The sequence below is a fragment of the Metopolophium dirhodum genome, chromosome 6 (assembly GCF_019925205.1).
Source record: "Metopolophium dirhodum isolate CAU chromosome 6, ASM1992520v1, whole genome shotgun sequence".
Taxonomy (NCBI): Eukaryota; Metazoa; Arthropoda; class Insecta; order Hemiptera; family Aphididae; genus Metopolophium; species Metopolophium dirhodum.
This window is the reverse complement of record NC_083565.1, coordinates 6,945,233-6,968,639: the sequence shown is the minus strand read 5'-3', so window position 1 is coordinate 6,968,639 and position 23,407 is coordinate 6,945,233. Positions and strand designations below refer to the sequence as shown.

General features: G+C 29.6%; 1 protein-coding gene across 6 annotated transcripts in view; it reads left to right on the top strand.

The window, feature by feature from the left end:
• The window catches only part of LOC132946797 (neuropeptide CCHamide-1 receptor-like), a 188,643-nt gene that overhangs the window by 112,526 nt on the left and 52,710 nt on the right, over positions 1-23,407 (top strand). For all 6 annotated transcript variants that reach the window (XM_061016878.1, XM_061016875.1, XM_061016876.1 and 3 more), the window contains 3 exons: positions 6,512-6,834; positions 12,650-13,105; positions 20,820-21,314. In XM_061016878.1, coding sequence (XP_060872861.1) covers positions 6,562-6,834; positions 12,650-13,105; positions 20,820-21,314 — 1,224 coding nt within the window. In that variant the 5' untranslated portion in view covers positions 6,512-6,561. The remainder of the gene's footprint in view (positions 1-6,511; positions 6,835-12,649; positions 13,106-20,819; positions 21,315-23,407) is intronic.

The following is a 23,407-nucleotide window of genomic DNA, read 5'->3' as shown; positions in this document are numbered from 1 at the left end:
CCACCAATAACTATTTTCATTAATTTAAACTTTCTTTCGCCGTTTATCTTATTATCGTTTAACACATTTTAGTTTTTTTTTTTCAAAGTTTTAAATTCCGAACAAAGCGAAAAACAATAGCGATTATACATAGGTATGTGTTTCTTTTAGAACTTTTATAGAAATGTAAAAGTGTTCCAAAATTTGATTGTAGTGTATTGTTCCGTTTAAAGTAGAGTCATAATATGAACTTTAGCAGCATCGTTTATCGATAATGAGAATTACAGTTTAAGATGATTGTCTTTGAGACAATCGAAAAACTTTACTAAAGGATTTTGATTCTGAACTGTTTAAAAAATGTGATGATATTACTTTTATTTTAAATTCAATAAAACTTGTCTAACGCAACAGTAATCATTAGAATTTTAAATACATGTGCATTATGTAAAATATTACATGGAATTCGCAAATCTAATTTTAGGTATTTAGACGAGGGCAGGGCGTCAAAGTAAGACGCACATCAGTATTTTTCACATGTTCCTCACTTCCTCGTATTAAGATGCCTTTACGACCGTTATTTAATATTGATGTAGTTACCATGTATAGAAATGAATGCCGTGAGCTATATCGATTTCTGAATTAAAAAAATTACTAAAATATCACCAAACCCTTAAATTTCATAAAATGTATTTTTTAAAACTGGAGGTCCAGTCCTATAGTTTATTTAAAAATTCAGAAAATAGGGTTTGAATAAACATGTAATTTAAGCATAACAATTCAGAAAATATATTTAAGAATCACCCCGTATATTATATCATATATAGTCTCATACGTGAGGACCTGGACCATAATATAACAGACAAATTATAATAGTATTTAGGAATAATATCATTAACTATAAAATATACCTATTGTTGTTTAGTTAGGTATTAATATTTCTACAGATAGGTAATCATTAGTTTTCTTATCTGTGTGCTTGTCAACTTGACTTAACTTCGTTATTCTCAAATAATGCAGTATCAGGGCATCTAATTAAAGTAAACATTTTTTTTAGTAATTTTTCAATAATAATTTAAGTGAAAAAATATTTAACAAACTTAACTAAACAGTTATAAGTATAGTCATAAATTGATTTGTTCAACGCCCTATTAATATAATTCATACATAATAATAAACTAATAATTTATAAGCATAATCCACGTATTTCTTAGACAATTTTAAATAGTTATTGAGTTTCTTTCATTTATTATAATTCCACATATTATAATATAATAATGACTTATAATCACTAAATATTATATTTTGTTATTCTGCCAACAATATCATTATTGTTTTATACTTGCTATCGTGTTTAGCCATATTTTTAAGTTATTATGTAATATTATAAATCTATATGTATATTAGTTACTCTAATTATTAAAAACAACTTGAGTGCATATAATAGAAAAAAGTAAATTCGTATTACCAATGTATTTTATACATACAATTCAGTTTAACTAAAATAAAAATAAATTGAAATGTATTAATTTCTTTAGCGTACAATATTATTTTGAATTTAATGAATCTCACAAATTGTTTTTTATTTATTCAATAAATATTCATTTTAACACAGTCGTGGCGCCAAACCCTATTTCGAATTGTTGTGGCAGCAACATATTTTTTGGGTGGTTGGTGGTGGTACTCATAATCCAATATATTAATATTAAGGTTATTTTAGTGTTCTTCAATTTTAGACTATGAAATAAAAACTATTGGTCTGATTATAATGTGTAATGAACAATAATAGTATACTATTCAGTTTAACATTATACAAGATATTATTATCCACTTATATTTCATTATCTATCACACAAATAAAATATTATATAATTTTACAATATAACTTGGAATGAACCTCGTCTTCACTGTTTTCATTTAAATTGAAATACATTATATTATATTATATTTCAATCAAAAAAAAATATTCGTTTATTAAAATAATGTATAAAATAAATCCAATTACTTATATCCTGTAACTTATAGGTGAATAATATTGATCAGATTCAGATATTATGTAACCAACTTGGTTAGACATTGTCCGTAGGTACACGTTGCGAGCATGTAATATATTGTAATAAAATGCATTATAACAAATATTAACAATATAACGTTGTTGACATTAAATAGTGGTTATAAATAGAGAGCATTACCAATTGGTTACAAAGTAGAATTATTTTTAATGGGAATAATAAATACGCTGTATTATTATGTAGACAACTATTTGAGTAAAATATTAAAATGAAATATATGATGTCTACCAATAATTGTTTTTCACAATTATGACAGTATGTCACAGTCAGTCACAATCAACTTACTGCTCCCATTTTTATTTTAATAAAAGTCTTAGAATTATTAATTGAATTACAAAAATATATTCCTAATTGATATTTCTTAATTTAAAAAATACATTCCCGTGTTTCTATTTAATCCTCAAATATAAAAAAATAATATCTAGCTATCATCTTTAATCATTAATAATTATTATACGACGTAATTTGGTGGATTAACATAATAGCTGTCATTAGTTTTACGTTCTTTTTACGTTCATATTAAAAAATTGGAAATTAAACTGTCGATATAATTTCTAAATTGTTTGCAATCAATTAAAACTTATACTGAATGTATCTGTGTAACTTAACTCAAGTGACTCCACCTTTCAATATCAATACGGGAAATACCAACAAAATATATAAAAAGAAAACCGTTACCATAATATAACATAGTTTCTGTGTATACAGTAACGTAATAAATCTTAGGAGTCTTTGACCATTAAAAACATTATACATTAGGGTTGGTTTATGAAAAAAAAATTATAACTAATGATTACACCTCCCCTGAAGAAATTAAAAGTAAATATTCAATGAATAATTATGTGCAATGTGTGGCTGTAATGTATAGCGTTGTTTATTTTATACGTTTCTTTTATACTTAAATTCTAACTGAAAAATTAATAAATTAAAGTATACAGACATTGATATATTATCAAATAAGTTTATATTGTTAGTAACCTTTACTATTGTCGTTTTCTATGTGTATTTTTTTTATTAAACGATCATGTTTTTACCACTTAATAGAAATTGAATCAATTAATTGGATAGAGATAATGAACTATTTACAGCATTATTTTGGCTGCCATCCAGAATACTATTTTGATATGGTTCACGTGTGACAAATATAATATATTGGATATGAAAATCGATGTTTGGCATAGTCTTTAAAATACTAACACTTTAATCATAAATCATCTTATAAATGACTTAATACAAAAAAGGAATATTAAGACATTTTTCAATCCATTAAGTTGACTTTCAAATATATTCAGAATTGAACTATTGTGTCTATATATAATATTATCCTTAGATTATAAAGAATATGAATTTATTATTAGTTTGAAAATAATAGAAAATTATAATTTATGACTTTTAAATAAAATAAATTATTTTAATAATGTAGTATTAAAATATTATTTATTAAATTTATATTTTAACATAAACCAAGTGTTTCTATAAATTCAAATTTTGAAACGAATACTTTGCTGGACATATTATTCCGTGATGTATTTATGAATTAGCTCAATAACTAAATGGCAAATACTATTATAAAATTCAATTACAGCAAAACTCCCATATTACGTAGGCGGGACGAGCCAAAAAAAAAATCTTAATTTAGAGAAATCTGATAGAGTAACATTATTTTGGTTCTCAAAAACATTTCGTTTAACAGAAAACTTCTTTAAAAAATAAAAGTATCGCTGTAATTGAAAAACTATAGTAAAACAACTTCAATGGAATTCCCATCACAAAATATAAAATGTTTGGTTATTATTAAGTCAATCCATAACTGGTCTGTACATATTAACCTTGACAGATGGAATTTAAAACTTTAAGCGATATGAAATTAAAATCATTTAAATATTTAACTGTAACAATATTAATTTAATTTAAATATATATTCAAGAAACTTTCTACATGAATGCAATAGCGAATATTGTGTGAATTTGACTTATTCGATACTAATAATTTATTAGAATAAAAAAGCTCAACATAATATGAAACTACAGTTCACGAATCGAGAGAATCCAATTAGATATAGTTTTACATCTAGATATTTATTGAAGTGACATCATTTTAAATTCAAATAATACCTGAAACAAAATTAATATTGCTTTATATATAATTGAAACCCATATAATGGGTTTTAATTTTTATGCTTTTTTAATTGTTGGATAGAGTTACAAAATCCTAACCCATACACGGATCATTTGATCACACGGCATATTATAATTTATATAAAACAAATTGAAAATAACAAAATATATATACATTAAAAATGTATCTATAAAAAATAAAAATATCACATTTACTTTATTAATAAAACATAGCATTAAAGCATTCACAAATAAACAAATGAAAAAATAATTCAACTTTGTTTTTTTTCAACAACCATTACTTATTCGACAAATAAATAATGCCTACCTATATAATATGTATATATAAATATATATAAGTTTAAAACCATACTATCAAGCCACTAATACCTGGGTACTAGATACTCCTTTTAAATTAAATATAAGTCAAAATAAATAGGTATGTAGAAACACGAATCGTGTGGAAATGTTTTTTCTAATAATTCAACCATCGAATATAAAATTCACAATAAACAATAAATATACGCATAAAACGTACTTTTGCCAAAAATATTTCCAATACTGAATCTAAGGCTAATGTTCCATCTGAATGTCGTTCAACACACCTGCAGCTATACAAGGTGATTTACCAAGCATGCTAACCTCAATCATACATTTATTCAAATGTGGATTTATGACATTTTTAAGCATACTTAAGGACCATATTTTAAATTATTTATATTTTTATATCATTTACGAGATGACCTGTGTAAAAAAAATTCTTTTTTACAAATGAGAATCGACCATTTTTGTTGTAAATTGTTAAGCCGAAGATTCTTATGAACATTTTGATGTTGCTGGGGTTATTACAATTTTCATACTAAGGATAATAATTATTCTTAAAGATGGTTTCACAAAAATACAAAATAGTTTTAATATTAAATCTAGTATATATCATATTCTAAAGATGTTAATAAACTATAAAATATTGGTATTTTAGTGTTAATTACTGTAGCCCCATATGTTCTAAACCTATTATATTAGACCAATTATTCTTAGTATGTACTTAAATTTAAATAACTCTAAAACTATTCTTTATAATTGTGATTTTTACACATTAAAATTTTCGAAAAGGTCATTAAAGGCAAGTCCGGGGTAAAGGCACGGTCCCGGGGCTCATTGATTTTGGATGCCCATCTTTATCCCCAAAATATATTTTTTTAACGCGTCCAATACAGTTTTCAAAAAAAAAAATTATTTAAGTAGGTAGATAAATTATTATTAATAATTATAAAATAAAATTGTTCTCAATTTTATACCACGAAAAATATAAAAAAGGTGCATAACAATTTATACAGGAAAAAAGACAACTCTCATATCAAAAAAAAAAGTTGATATCGCCACAAGACACTCGCTAATATTGCAATAAAAAATATTAGCAGTTGAAAATATGGTGTTAAATTTACTTAAAAATTCCAAAAATGAGAATTTGTATAAATTCATTATTACAGGAAAAATTTGTGGTAAGCCCGCTTGGTCTATCTTCCAGTTTATTATTATTACATACGATATGTAATAATAATCGTATTATAATATATAATATTTCATATATCTTGTAGGTAATAGAATCGGTAATATTGCTCGAAGTGCGTAGTGTCTATTTTACCCGCTAACCAAATGGTCACTCCACCATTTTCTCTCAAGGCTTGAGAAATAAAGTTGAATCTTAAGCTCATTATTGTATAAGTGCTACTTTTATATTTTTTTTTTATATCCGACCCTTCCTTTGTATAGGATACTGAATCAAATAATAAACAAATACAGACTTTTCATGATAACTAAACCCATAATTTCACGGTTGCTCGAACGATAACTCGGAGCACGTCGCACATATTATACAGATTATGTATACGTTCTTTGAAGAATAATGTTTCTTTATAGTATATTTTCAACTTCAGCGTAAAAATAGTTGTATAATTTAATATTTTTTTAAAAATTTAAAAAAAAATATTAAAAGTAAAAATCATTACGCAATATTAGACAAAAATTTCGTATATAAAATTTTATCGTATACAATAGTAGGTATATTATATTTGTGTAAAGAGATATTATACTTAAATTGATTTACATCTCGTTTTAAAAATAAATTTAAAAATAAATTATTTATAATAATTTTTAGAGCCTGATCTGTCGCTTTTTATCAATTAAAAAAAGTCCAATTGTAAACACATTGCGGACAATTTGTGATCGGTAGTTTTTAAACCAAAAATATTCCTAGCCACATCCCCTCATCACAGCCCACCCACTACGTGTCCTAATGTTAGCGGTATTGGTAATATCATTAATAACTTTTTGTTTTTGATTCAGACGATGACCGTATTGATGTACAACAGTTGACAGCCACTTCTTGAACAATTATGGACGGCGGCCACTCTGTCGTCAACGATACGTCCAACAGCACGCTAGCCGTCGACGAGTATGACTACTCGGCGCGACCGGAAACGTACATAGTTCCGGTACTGTTCGCGTTCATATTTTTCGTGGGAACCATCGGAAATGGATCTCTGGTGTTGATATTCATCCGGCACAGGCACATGATCAACGTGCCGAACATATACATACTCAGTCTGGCGCTGGGCGATCTTCTGGTCCTGTTGAGCTGCATACCGTTCACGTCTACCGTCTACACGGTGAGTTTATCCCTTCGTCTTAACATAATACTAGTGATAATACGATCAAATATTTGTTTTGAATATCATTCAAAAATATGTACTATATTATGGACCAAGTGGTTAAATCTCGTATGCACATCAATATATTATTGTTATAAATATTTGATATAAAAGTGTGTTCTACGCGTGGTATACTCTTTATACCGCCAATACAATTGTACAGGTACTTAAATGCAGAAGTGTGCACGTTTGAGTTACGATAGCAAGTAACTGTTCACAATGGGTATGGATAATGTGACTGTGACTTGAAACAGTAGAAACGATTGAGAGTTGGTTCAGTTATACGCGTGTTACTGTTTTCCTATAGATCGACAGTAATTAACTATAGTATGGCTTTATGAGCTATTATTATACTCCGATGGGATTATGGGAGCAAACAAGACTATGACCAAAAGTCTGTAACCAAAGTTTTTTAGTTAACTAGATTTTTTTTATATAATGTATAACATGTAGTCGTGCCACTCATCACTCATCCATGCAAAAAACGTCTAAATAAGCTAGAGTGTATCGGCATGTGTCTTGAAACTATATTTTGTTTTTATAATAATAATAGTTATTGAATCATGGACTTTGGTTTATAGCTCTACAATATTAACAAACGTTAAAAAATAACTAAGATTTTAATCAAGTATATTAAGCAAAATGTTTAGAATTCATAATAACGAAAAATTTAATCTCCGAGTATTACCTATATTGTTATATGCATAAATATTTTTACAAATACAAAATACTGTTTACCTTTTTTAAGACAAACAACATTTTTAAAACTGTCTAAAAACCAGTATGATAAAAACCATTAACCATTAATCACTATCGTATTTTGTTCGGCTTATTTTTACAAATATGTTACACGGCTCAATGTATAGGCAATATAGGTACACACGTGCACATAATTATTATAAAAAATTTAAATACATTTTAAATAATAATTAATTGCCTCTTTATATAATTTAACAATCAGCATAAAATAATGTTATATTTAATAATTATAGGATTTTGAATTATAAGTACACATCTGTTTCATTGAAATCACAATCCCATTTTTTGTTTTTACATTAAATGGCAATACCGAGAAAAGTTAAATTATCTAATAGGTGCGTACAAAAATTGATTAAAACAGACTAAACCACTGAAGTTTTCTCAGTAGGAGAATTTTTATACCATGAGACATGTATTTTTTAATGTTTCTTAAGTATCATTGGGTACACTATATATTAGTATAAAAGTAGAAGTAAACAATTAACATAGATTACAATTACATTATTTATAATTCAATGTGTAAAACTAAATAAATCTAAAAATAAATAAATTGATAATTAATTATACTTGCACAAATATACACTGTATATACAGATATTTTAGAATTATTAATTAAACGATAAATTTAAGAAGTTGTATCTACTTGACAAATTGCCAAGAGGTTCTTGTTTAATTTATTCCCATTTATATTTAAAATATCATTCAACGCAAATATAATTGTATTAAGAAATTATAAAATTAGGCAGCTTTACATAATATTTTTAATTGATATATTTCAAAAGTATATTTATATTTATAAGAATGTGCTCTGTCATTAAGATTTTCAGACGAATAATCAATAGTTATATTATTGAAATGTAGATTTCAATTAATAGATTTAGCTTCAAGAATAATATTACTATTACATATTATATTGTTAAACAATTTAAATCCATATTGTAAACCCTTAAGTTTATAATGTTCATTAACTTATACAATTTTCAAACAATTGTTCAATTATTTTTTAGCGATTGTCTTTTGTAGCAATATATAGAATAATAATATAGAATAATAAAATATGCTTTATGTCATACTGTCGTATACGCCACGCAAAGGCCATTCCCAAACCGTCGAACGAGTAAATATCGACACCTATAGTAAATCTTATTTAAATTTTCCTTTTGGTTACCACGATAACGAGTAATGCGCAAAAAGATGATATTTTAACAAGGTCCCACAGGATTTATACTCTATAACTTTGAGGCCGCTTTACTCTCAAACAACTGACTACAATAACGAGTACTGGATGTTCGAGGGTGAGATCTCTTTAATCTTGACAAAGTCCTACCCTTTCTCAACTGATACCTGAACCAAGATAACGAAAACGGGAAGAGAAAGTAAGTACTACAACAGTGTCTTGCTACCTTTTCCATAAGTGATATTCACCACAAAAACCTGAAATACAACTTAAACATAATTTTCGATCAGAAATACTTTTATTCTTGCAAGTATAAAACAATCGTAAAATAAAACACTTAGCCCGTGCTACAGTAGTCGCTTACCGTCGCTACTCGTCGAGTTCAACCACGACACACAGTGGTCTGAAACGCTATTTTAGAGGCTCAAAAGTCCCATTAAAAATAAAAGAAAAAAAAATGTCAAAACTCCATTAGCATAAGTTCCTTAATTACAATATAAAATTTCGTAATCATACGTTTATTTTCAACTTGTTTATAATTATATTAACGTGGAAACTGTAAGTTTTATGACGTTTTTATTTTTAATAAAACTATATAATTTTTTTTATGAGGGAAATACAATGTTTTTTTGAATTTTTTTTATTATTATTTTATTTTAAGTGTATTAATGATGTTAGGAAGATACAAAAATATTTATTATTATTTATTTTTGTCAACCCTCTAAAATTATTCAAAAATATTTTAATATTTTTTTGTTTTTTAGCTTGCCAATGAAAATTAAAATAATTAAATATTACTCAATTTCACCCAAATTGATATGTATTCATAAAAAGTTCCCAGGATTTTGAAACTGTTTTTTTTTTTTGTGTCCATAAATAATTACTTCTGTGAAGTTTGTTGCAACAAAACATGAATTTAGTAAGTTATTCCTTCTGTTATGTTAAAATATTTACCTGAAACACATACATGAATACAATTAAGATGTATTCATCTATATGCGTATATGTATATAAATAAATAAATATTTTTAAATTATTATATAATGATTATTAATGACAACAATAAGGAATTACTAAATTCGTGTTTTGTTGCGATAAACCTTACAGAAATTATTTCTATACGTAATAATTCCCTATGGACGCAAATAAAAACAACATTTTAAAAATTCTGGGAACTTTCTTTATTTTATTTACACATAATATGAATTTGGGTAAATTGACTAATTCTCATTTACACGCTAAAAAACAAAATATTTAAATATTTTTGAATAACTTTAGTTTAAAAAAACGGGACTGCTTCGTGCCTGCGCATGTTGCAGTGTCATATGCACAAATATTATAGTGTCGCCTGAGCATATTTTAGCTTCATTAGACTGAGTAATAATTTACTTATTCGCTAAATTATATTTCTACATTAATAATATATATATATATATATATATTATAATTTAAAATTTTATGATTGTAGAATAATACATTACAAATAAATATAAAACAAGATATAAATAATAAATATATTAAAATATTAATTTTATATAAGTAATCATCAAAACGTTTTTCTGTGGTAGTTAGGTACATAATATTTTTCCATTTATAAATATATGAATACAATAAATAAATTATATTTTGTAACATTCTATGTATAATAATAGTTATTCATAATTTATTATACCTAAATAATGTATTTATAAAATGCAATTATCGATGAGTGTGAGTAAAATTGATTTTCAGATTAGAACAAAAAACGAGTTTATGTCAAAATAAACACAATGTGTCCCGGAAAATACCGACCCATTTGGCCTTTTATAATAAAATAACAAGAACAAAACGCATATTTCCATTAATTCAGTATAATAGTCACCTACTGGTTTGTTATTACCTCGTCCAGTTATCTGAACAATTTATCGCCGTACCGATCAAGTTTAATACCACCCTCTCACCCGTATATGCTACTATTATACTGACAGACCACAATAATTTTTGAAAAACGTACTAATACGTTACAATAGTAAATATTATAAAAATTTAATTCAAACACATGATTTTAAAGAAATTGTAATATAACATATTATCTAATATTCAATATTATGATGTCCATAGGGTATGTTTTTGTCCACCATTATTCGTAATCGTAGTATCTTAGAAATTATATATGTTTTCGATGTTCGTATTATGAATTTCTCGATAAAAATTCCAATTTAAAAATCGAATTCAAACACTTTGGCTGAAAATACCTACCGTGATTCTTTTAAAAATAATTTTCACAAGTGGACATTAATTGTTTTTAAACGGATCACAGTATCGTTTTCAAAAGAGAAATTGATTAGTTTTAATAATTGGCTCAAGGTTAAATATTGTCAATACGTTTCATATTATACTCTTTTACTCATGAGATGACTTATGTGTCATTCCGCCAAAATGAATGAGACATTGGAAAAAAAATGGAGTAGTCGAGATATTGGAAAAATGACTTGTGTGTGTTTGGCAAATGGAGAACAATAACAACCATTGTAGATGGTCCAAAATTAATTGTAGAAATATATTATGAAAGTCTTTTTTGTACGCCGAACAAATAATACTGGGCATTCAATCACAACAATAGATCTTACCTGGATATACTAGTAGATCTAAGAATTTTTCGTATTAGAGAACGCACACTATAACATCAATCATTAGGTAACGAATATAATTGAGTTCAGGTTTCACAGTGTTTTATGGAAGCTGAAAAGAGTATACAATTTCGTTAATCCCAACAAGAACACACTAAGTGTGTTAAGAAAGTAAGGTTTAGCTAAATGGGGAAACAAAAAACGTAGATCAGAAACCTTTTTATTCTTGTAAGAAGGAATGCATACGGCGTTCTAAATTAAATAATATAAAACTTAGTAGATAGATAGGTAGTATACTTAATATGTTTTCTTAATTAATTAATTAATAATTTTATTATTTTTACTAATTTGTTCAAAGTATTGTACGAATAAATAGAAATAATATGTTGCTGTTATACTCTTGGACAATCCATCATAAATGGATGGCAGGATGAAATGTTTTTCAGATATCTACAATATCGTATAATCATTTAATAATATATATACATACATATATTTTTAATGTATTTCCTACCTATACAAATTTATTATATTATCTTGATTATTACAATTTAGTGAATGTAATATACAAAAAGACTTGAAAAAGTTATAAATACTATACACATTTAATAAAAATAAATTTTAATTTCAACTATAAATTATAATATATAAATAATAATCTAGAAGACTTTCTAAAGGTTGTAATTTATCATTTAATAAAAAAAAATAAAAAAAATACAAATGCTTTTTTAATTGATTATAAATTATGTATTTATGGTATTTATTATGAATTATTATTAATGATATAGTGCAATACGCACTGTATAAATAACAATAAAAAAGAAGTGTAAGGATTATTTAAAAGGGAAACGTGCATTAATAGTGACGGTGAGAAAATTTACTTGTATAAACTCTTCTTAGTCTTGAAAATTGGATCCCATCCACCATAAGTGAGTAAGTGACACTGCTAACCGAAATACATTTTTTTTTTTTTTTGAAACCGAAAAGAAACCGGACCAAAATTGTTCATTTTCTAAGAACCAAAAAAATGTTCAATGCTCCAGTCACTGCGGGTATGGAATCTCGGTAGCAAAGATAACACTTTTGACTGAATCTGTCCAAAGCTTGTTTTTTCTAGATAAAATATTATGTACTTCGACGATAATATTATATTACAATTTGAAAATACCTAGTCTGTGCGACTACATTATTCTGCAACAATAATATTTTGTGTACCGTTGTCACACAGGTGCCGTCGTGGCCGTTCGGTTTGACCATCTGCAAGGTGTCAGAGACCACCAAGGACATATCGATCGGCGTGACCGTGTTCACGCTGACCGCCCTGAGCGCTGACCGGTTCTTCGCCATCGTGGACCCGATGCGCAAGCTGCACGCCTCCGTGGGCGGCCGCCGGGCCACCAAGTTCACCGTCACCGTGGCCGTGACCATATGGTGCCTGGCGATAGCGTGCGCCTTGCCCGCGGCCACCAACTCGTACGTCCGGCAGTTCCGGCAGGACAACGTGACGCTGTTCGAGGTGTGCTATCCGTACGCCGAGGAACTGGGACCGGCCTATCCGCGGATCATCGTCGTCGTCCGGTTCCTCGTCTACTACGTGGTGCCGCTGTCCGCCATTGCGTGCTTCTACACCATGATGGCGCGGCACCTCATCAACAGCACCAGAAACATGCCCGGCGAGGTCCAGGTGAGCGCTAATGGGTATAGGATATAGGAATTACCGCGCCCGAAAAGATGAAATCCTTCCACCACCGCGGATACCTTCGGGCTTCGGTATCTATATCAGCATACGATAAGACATATTTTATCCCGTTTGGGTTGACAGACTTTACACCTGTAGCTATACATAGCGGCTAAAACGATGTGATAAACAAACAGATAAGATACGTATTATTTAAAAATAATAAACAATGGTATAGAAAAACATACCCGACCCGGGTTTCATTCTCTCTAGAAAATACATAACATCGTTCTCCCGTATCCGATCGGTCCACACATACATCCCTCTCAACTATTTAAACTTTTATTGAACGACTCCCCCTTCTGCACACTCCACAACAACTCATGACATTACCTACTTTATCTTCAACTACCCTCAATCACCAACACAACACCCCCACTCCCTTTTTAAATTCTTCGAAATCCCCTTCGACATCCAGATTATATTTTCATTTTAACGAAAATATAATATCCTTCCGATATTGTCTATTTTCAATCATACATAAGCTGTATAATTACATTTTCCATTTAATATTTTTCAAATTATTTTGAGGTTTTTGCCCAACATTTTAACTGTCAAACAAAGTTAAATAATAAAATATATTGGTTTACTTTATTAGCTAAATCGCGTTACATGTTTACTATATAATAAGAGGGGTGGTCATAAGAGATTCGTTGAAAAAAATTTGATTAATCTGTAAGAGCCAAGAGCAAAAGGAAAAATAACAGTAATTGGGTAACGCCCTGTTGTTCAGTAGGTATCTAGAGAAGTCACTGTAATGGATATGTTAAATATGAATTCAATGGTATAAAATCATTGTATATGAAAAACGATTCTGAACGAAGACAGTCTGTCAGTCTATAATGTTACTAATAATATTTTATGATATTATTGTGATTAAAGTAATTTATTTTACTATTTGGCATTAAGGGGATTCGATACCGTGATTATCTGTTTTTGTCTAATAACATGCCTGACATAGTATTTTAGACGTGTTTTTTCCAAACATACCAATTGATCTAATGAAGCGATAAGAATTCTAAAAACAGATTTAAATTTGTCGTCAAGTCTACTTGAAATATACTTTCCCACATTTTTTAATTTTTGATTTTAACTTCTCCGAAAATTTGTAAATTATTTTACTATATTAAAATCGGATATTGGTGAAAGAATTGGTTTTCTGGGGGTTGTGGAGAGAATTCTACGACAGTACCGCTCGGTATTTTAAATAGTTAACGCCTTTCATCCACATGCGTATAGCCCTCCTTTCACACGCCGTTTTTATTTCTACCTATTGACATTGTTTTCCAACCGCGAAATATCGAAAACGTATCTTAAATGTCCGATGGCTATAATTATTGTACAAGCCAAAAGTATTTTTGGTCGTTATTTCAATCAAGTGTACGGTAATTACCGTATTTTTACGGTCAAATACGACTAAGTATAGTCTACACCATACGGTAACAACGTTGCTACCACACATCAGAATATACATTAATATATTATGTTAAGTTTGTATCTTATCGATCAATTGAACCATTTCCGCCGCTACCATTCCCGTATTTACTTCTGTCCTGGGTGGGTGATAATTGGGATCGACGTTATTGTTTTTATAAATACAACAATACCAATGACAATAACCTCTATTTTTTTCAAATTTAACTATTATCTGTTAGCTTCCCGAGTTCTTAACGCGTATTTTTTGTGCACGAATATAATTAGGACTTTATCAAATTTTGCCAATTTTGCCGGTATAAACAACTGTAGTTTGAAAAATATGCTCAAAACTCTCACAAATATGTAAAAATATGCAAAATAAAACATTTAATAATATAAAACGCGATTTTATTTTACGATGACCTTTATATTATATTTAAACAACAGCCCGTGCCGTAATAGGCATTGTGGTAGTAACAACTGACTGAGGCTTTTTTTAAACGTTCGTTGGCAATTTATATTGATATCGTATATTGTGGTTAATTAATTAATCTGAGGTTCTTTCATAGATATTTTTAATACCGGTCACCGTTATTCAAAGTTTATACGATAAAACGCGACCAATTACATTTCTAACGAAATGCGCTTGAAACCATTTCTCGATATTTGAATTATCACATTAATATTAATATAGTATTCATTCGACAAAAGGTGGCAAATATTTTTTGTGACTTTCGAGTGTTGTATACGTCCATCTCGCACTTTTTGTACTTTTGCTTGGCTTGATTCTGACACTCTGCAATAACGACTATCGACGAGGGGCGTACAAATCCACTGACATATATATCAGACGCGTTCAGTTTTATGATAATCGTCTGATCCACTAATAGCTATATACTCGACAGTATGTGCAGTCACGTGATAAGCTGGTTAGAGAAACTCAAAATCCCAATAACTTTTACTACTGTGCCTAGTGACGGCTGACGGGTAAAATAAAAATAAATAGGTAAGCGATTTATGATAGTGGAATTTATTTTCTCATGACATGCGATCATTATATATTGCATCCAGGCCGTCAAACGTTTTACGAGTGCAATCGATGCGTAAAAGTGATTTTATAGTTATTATTTTTTTCCAGACATTTTGTGGTGTATTATATTTTTATGTTGCGATCCTGAATTTCAGTCATCTTCTTCGGCTGTCATACAATTGATTAAATATTACTGTTGGCACTATTTATACGTTATTGTCGTAGGGTCTTCATACGTATCACTTAATAATAATGCAATTGAATAACTACCTCGAAGGGTGTGTGGTTTTTATGCCAGTATACGATCGTCTGAAACATGTGTGGTTGAATATTACGAGATAGCGATAATTGTTTTTGGGGTGACCTAGTCGGGAATTTTGTATCCTCGTTTAATCTATAAACTTTAATAGCGTAAATTAAACCAGCTGCCGTCGACTGCACATAAATTCAAAAATCCGTCCTATTGCGCAGTTATGTATGTATATATCCCGAGTCTGACGACCGCTTAACTCTACTGCAGATTGATTATAAAGATCAACGTTTTACATGGTTTAGATCTCCTAACCGTCGGTGCAGAACCATAGAATTTTATGTATTTTTATATTTTTCAAAACCACAGTTTATTAGCGCTTTCGAGAAATTGTCCGAAACATTTAATCATGAAAATTGAAATAGCATATACATAGTTATACTTATCATTTTATGTAGCTTCTGTCGACGTTATACAGCTACTAAGAACCAAATACTTAAAGGTGGCATCAGAAGTAGAGAATAGGTACTTGACATTTTCCTTTGTTTTTTTTCGCTTTGTATTTTTTGTACACAAGCACAACAAAAAATACGTATTTTACATTTTTAAATAATTAACTATACATTGGAATACAATTTAAGTAGTGGCCTTAGTGTGACTTGGTGTGGCACAGTGGTTGGCCTTGGTCACTAATGTGTTCTAAAATCAAGCATCAGCCGGTGTTTCTAGTTCCCGGATGGGTGACCACCCGGGCTTTACCGACAAATCCTCGCCACCCATACCCGTGGTCCAAACTAACCATACCCCTCTACAGTAAAAATAGGGTAATAACCAGGCAGTCTATGCCCTTAAGATAAAAAAATACACAAATATAACTTTTCTCACATTTTAAGAATTAGGAGTGAGTACTTATGATCGCAACTACATTTTACATTTTATTTTGAATTAAAAAATAAAACAAAATTATGAGAAATTAGGTATGTCACCATATAGATATATAATTGTATGGTATGCAATCAAACAAATCATCTTAAGACACGAAGAGGGGTAGAAAAAATATTTTTATCAAGGTAGATAGTTTTACATCATAGTGGATTATTTAACTTATTTTTTTTTTATATAATAGGTACTCGATAAACCAGACATTATACCACACTATTATACTAACGTAGCATGCAATTTCAGTTATCATAATAGATTTAAATATTATAATGAATATACTATATCAGAAAGTATATTAAGTATTTATCGATTATAAGATGAGTAAAAATATAATATGTATAACCTAAATACCTACCTGTTATTGTTTTAGTTTGACCATAAATCCCAGTTGAAGAAAACTTTAGAAGTTTTCAAAACCTTTTAGTAATTCTATGTCTGAAAAGATATTTATGATTATCTGCTATTTTTCTATTCACATTAACCATACAATTTCAAATATTAATCTAATTCCAAAATGAGATATAATGAAATTACTGGTAAACAAAAGTTAAATAGAAAGATAAATACAATAAAAATGTTGTCCTAATTTTCGGTATCTTATACCTACCACGAAAACGTTCAATACATACTTAATTTATAAAATTAATCTCATGATTCTTGTCTAACAAAACGCCATAAGTTAAAAACACATTAAAACGGAAAATACATCATTTGGTATACGAGTATAGGTACTTACATGGTGTAATTTAATCTCGTTGATCGTGTACGATTTATATTGGTACCTCAAAAGTATGTTACACACACGTACACAGTTATGAGCTGCACACGTGAGTTATATGTACGAACAATATTGCGTTTATGGCATTTGAATTAAATTACAAAGTTCGTGCTGATTTGATAGTTTTTGCAATAGTGAAAACATGATAATATTATGTTTTTGCTTCTTGGTGTAAACTTATGATTTCCAAAGCCATTTAAATTGGATACTTAAAGTTTAAAAGTTCAAAAACAAGAATAACATCGCTGTACACGCTTCTGAGTATTATTTCTATAAACATATTTACGATTGAGTATTAGTCGATGGAACGTAAATCAAGTCTACAACAGCTGTAACCGTCTGCTTGGAAATTATTTTTTGAAGTACCGACGTGGCAGGCAACGTAGTAGGTATACCTATTTTTATCAGGTCGATTTTAATCGCCAGTTGTAAACGTCGAAGAGTTAGACATGAAATACACGATTGACACTAATCCTACAGGAAAAAAAAATCCATTTATTAACAAAATATAACAATGAACAGCTGTATTTTATTCGGTCCGATCACAGAACAACATGATATTATTATACTTTCACGTTAGTTGTAATACTATTATATTATTATGTATTATGTTTTGACTTTTTTTTTTTTTCAACCCATTGATTATGTGTCGCGCGATGGTCGGGATGACTGGATATCGTCCAAATATATATTGAGTTCACCGTATAACATTACGCTATAAAATACCCAAGTGTACGCGTGTGCTATTGTGTATACGATTTTATTAAATATTTCACGCATTTCAAACGTCAAATCCCAATAACATGCAGTATAACTTCCCGCTGAGGAACGTCCACGGACAACGACGCAAATAAAGGATACAATATTATCTCGATCAAATATTAGAACAATAGACGCCACAGGGTCCATTTGTAATCGATTGCCCTTTGGGGGGTGTACCTATATATACTGGTGTACACATTACGCGAAATTGGTAAACGGTTAGCTCGTGTATATTGTATGCGATCCCGACACAACTGCGCGACTTATATCATATAATGAGACACACATATTAAGTGTGTGTGTGTCGGATGTATACTGCAGACCGTCTTCGACATATTGCACCAAATATTATATACTGTAGCCGAACCATATAATAATACTGTGTGCAGATCCGGATTGAGGGTCGATGGCACCGGGTGGAGCAAACAAAAACCGGGAAGGCCATGCACATACACAACAATTGCCTTGTAAATGCAATAGAAACTCACCAAACCGTTATATTATATCGTTGTCAATTGATTCGTTTATTTTACATTATTCGAGCAATTATAATAAAGCAAATACCAGCATTCTTTATTCCAAGAAATGTTTGTGTATCTATACGTTAGCGCCTGGGGTTTTGTGTCCAATAAAATAATATTTATCGCCGATGCTATAAAAGAATATGTTATTGTACAATGTGTGTGTGTGTGTGTGTGTGTGTGTGTGTGTGTGTGTAAATAAATCTGATTTTATTATTTTATCGGAATTTTCGGATTTCCCTGATAAATTGTTCATCGATTCTAAATCTTACCAAATCCCATAGGTATTTATTTCACATCTCGTTACAATTCAATTACCGTGGATAACAATCAACAATTGAAAAAAATGGTATAATCTTTCCATATGGTTCGGTGATTGTCTCTTAATACGTATTTGTCGTGAGTAAAGCTCCCCAACATAACTTATATAAAATAGGAAAACACGAACATATAAGTTCTCGACGACTTGGCCATAAACATTCTTCTACCAAAATATAATGATACAATCATTTGTTGTGCATTTACAATGTTAAATTTATTTACAAATCTCATCAACTTTTTTTTTTAATTTAAATTCAAATAGTATACTATATAGTGTATACACAATCACGTAATGGATGCTGTAAGTAGGTAGTATAATATATACGATCAGCCCCATTGTTATTTATTTGCATTAAGAAAAAAAAACCGTTTTTCTGTGAATTACATTAAATACGTTTGAAATAAACTACCGAATATTGATTATTTAGTTTTCTAAATAATTAATCGGTGCATATCGTAAGGATTATTGTTTTATGAATTTCTGACAACCACATCTAACGACATCATCATAATAATAACAGCAATAATTGATCTCAAAAAATACTTATGCCAAAGGTGTTAACGTTTGTTTTCAATTGTTCGGTTGTTCTTGACATACGCTATGATGGGAAATTAATGAAAATAATTATGAAATAAAAATAAACAAAACTAATAAAAAAAACATTAATACCTCATTATTCACAACCAATACATCAGTTAATCTCGATTCACTTAGAATTCACACGTGAACATATTATTTATACATAGACAATAATCATATAATATTCGCTGTTTTATAACTCAATTTAAATGTTGATTTAATAGAATATAAAAGAGTACTTTAATTGATGATAAGCTCTGCTGAATAAAATATTTTACCGTCGAAACGAACCGTTGTTTGTGACAGGCTCTGAAACTTATACGTATATTTTATTTACTATAAACAAATAAAAAATTGACGTAAATACACAATATAGTTTTTGAAAGTTGATTAATATATTTATATTAATTTTATAAATTCATTATTAAATAATAAAGCCGCAAGTAAAATAGAATGAAGTACCTAACAATGTAAAATTATATGAATAAAAGTTTTGTCATTGTGATAACTTCCCCCTCCTCCCCCGTTTTTTCTTGCTTAATGAATGGTGTTTGTTCGATAATTTATTACATTTATTCCTTAACAGAAACGATTGGGTTTGTTACAACTTTATAGGCAAATAAAAAAGCACTTTCTGTCGTTGGTTTCGTAAATCGAATGGTGATAGTATAATACCTATTATGAAACATTGAGACGTGTAAACACAATTTGAACTAAGGGTGACATTTCATGTACGTTCAGGATTATACAGCTGTATAATATTATTTTTTTGAATTAGTTCAGTACTAAAAATTACCCAAATCGCACGACGTCAACGCGAATCAAATCAGTGGTGTAGTACACATTATATTAGATTTAGATAAAACTAAAAAATTATATCAAAACTAGTGATAAATTTTTATATTAAGTGTTCGTCTGTGAGCATTTTGAAAAATGTTCAACCGCGTGCGTCGTTCGGATACGTTTTCGATTTTAAAAATTAATAATAATAAATCGATTGTACCTATTATTTTACTGCACACCCAACACTAATGTTCGTTTCGATTCGCTCGCGTTACAGGGACAGATGCGTCAAGTCCGGGCCCGGAAGAAAGTGGCCAAGACCGTGATGGCGTTCGTGCTGGTGTTCGCCGTGTGCTTCCTGCCCTATCACATGTTCAACCTGTGGTTCTACCTGAACCCCAAGTCCCAGGACGAGTACAACTTGTTCTGGCACGTGTTGCGCATCGTCGGCTTCTGCCTGTGCTACAGCAACTCGTGCATCAATCCCATCGCGCTCTACCTGGTCAGTGGCACGTTCCGCAAGCACTTCGACCGGCAGCTGTTCTGGTGGATCGTCAAGTCGCAGGGCGGCACGGTCACCGAGTCCAAGAACGGCTACATGCGCCGGAAGAACGGCACCCGGGAGATGGACCGGATCACCATCAACGATTCGACCACCATGGGCAACGTGCAGATGAGCACGTTCGCCAAGCGGGCCGCGGACCACACCACCACCACGGCCACCACGGTGCTCATCTGTGCCGGGCTCAACGACGCCAACACCATTATATAGGTATGATGTTGATAGGTCGTAGAGTTGTGTAGACGGACCTTACTAGACGAACACTGAAGACGACGGTTTGCGTTTTTTTACTGACGATCTGTGTGTACGGTCCAGTGGTTTACGATTTTTGATTCAGAACCCTCTCCTACTGTTAATAACTGTGACTGGAATCGGTTTTAGGACGACGGGGGCCCTGTATTTGTTATAATAATAATAATAGTCATCTTTAAAAATACATTTCCATAAGACATTGGTATCGATAAGCTGGAATAAGATCGTAGTTATGTAGTCGTTTGTATTACGCCAATCACGACTCACATATAGCTGTCCAATTTAGACCAAAGAAATATAAATGTATACCTAATATTCAAATAAGTTTTTTATAATTTTTTGAATTGATTTTCGATGTTTTCAATAAACAAAGATAATTTGTATTATCTATTTATACTCGAATAAATCAAAACTCAAAAGTGAGGAAAATAGTTCGATTAGGGAATCATATTTAGAAGTACCTATTTTTTCACAATTTAGATATCTACTTATACCCTATAGGTACGTACATAATAATACTAGTTGTTTAACCCGCCTTCTTTTTTGAATACATACATTTTAACATAAATATGTTTTTGGGCTAAATACAAGATTTCTTATTTCTGACCAATTTTTCGTAAAATTTTCATTGTCATTGTTACTAATATTAACAAAAACATATTTATGGTTCATAGATTTTCCGTGTAGACGAAAAATATGGAGTAGCGTGCTATGGTTTTAATGTATTTAGTATCTAAAGCAGAATATTATTCGGAGTATTTCAATATATAAACAATATGTATTTTCATTTTGGACAAGTAGATTATTAGTTATAAACTTATAACTTATAAGTATTTGAAGTTTAGACGAGTGGAGTAGTGGAAAACATTTTGTGGGTTACCCCTGTAACATTCCACTCCCCTCATCTAAACTTTAAATACTATTATAAGTTATAAATCACAAGCAACTTGTCCAAAATTTGATTTTTATAAATCAAAGTACCTCAAATTGTTATTCTACTGTGAAATAAGTAATTAAAAATGTGCGTTATCATAATTTTGTTTTGATGTGAAAACATCTTATACGGCGTTCAGATGTTTCTGCTCGGGCGGTGAACATTTTCGAACGTTATCGTTTTTTCGTAACGCTTGATACCTATTATATTATTAAAAGGAGAGGCGATTTTTATATCTGAAGTTCTACTGGTTTTCAAATTTTTCGAAAAACACCGAAAATTCTTTTGAAACTTATAGTCTAATTCGGACGTCGAACTGGGCGTTAACTTTGGAGGTATGCCGAAATTGGAATTCATGCCGAACGAATTTTCTATGGAAGTAATTTATTTTTATGTAAATATTTTATTCTATTAAAAGTTATCTCTTTGTGTTCTGAAAAATAAAATTTGAACAAATATAATTCTTCAACATTTTCAATCCTATCCTACAATTAATAATATGAAAGCACGCGTTTTAAATTAAGAATATTTACTTCAAATTCAACATAATAAATCTATATGTCTAAGCTCATATATACATATATATATATATGTTTTCACATCATCCGAGGATCGCCTCTGACATTTTCTATTTTTTTTTAAAAAACAAAGTATACCTATTATTATATTTTTAGAGAAATGTTGTTCTTAACGACTTAAAATTATGTGAAAAATATTCATACTTGAAAAACGTTAATAATTATTTGAATAATGAGTGTCTTACATTAAATGGACCACCGGTATAATCTACAAACATTGGTACATTCATGTATATATAATATATATTACATAAAAGTATCTTTTATTTCTATAGCCATGAATGGCAAACCTAATATATTACAAACAAAAATTTATTCGATTTTCGTAAGCCAAAAAAAAAATTGTATGTTTTAGACACTCTTTAGCAACCTATACAGGATCTAAAGCTTAAAACCTCCATGGAGTCTTAAAGAATCTAATGATGTGACTTGTATTAAAATCGGTCCAGTAGTTTCTGAGATTAGCCGTTAGTAAAAAATTAATTCCACATTTATACACAATATAGATTAATTAAATATAAACATCTGTAGTTATCATT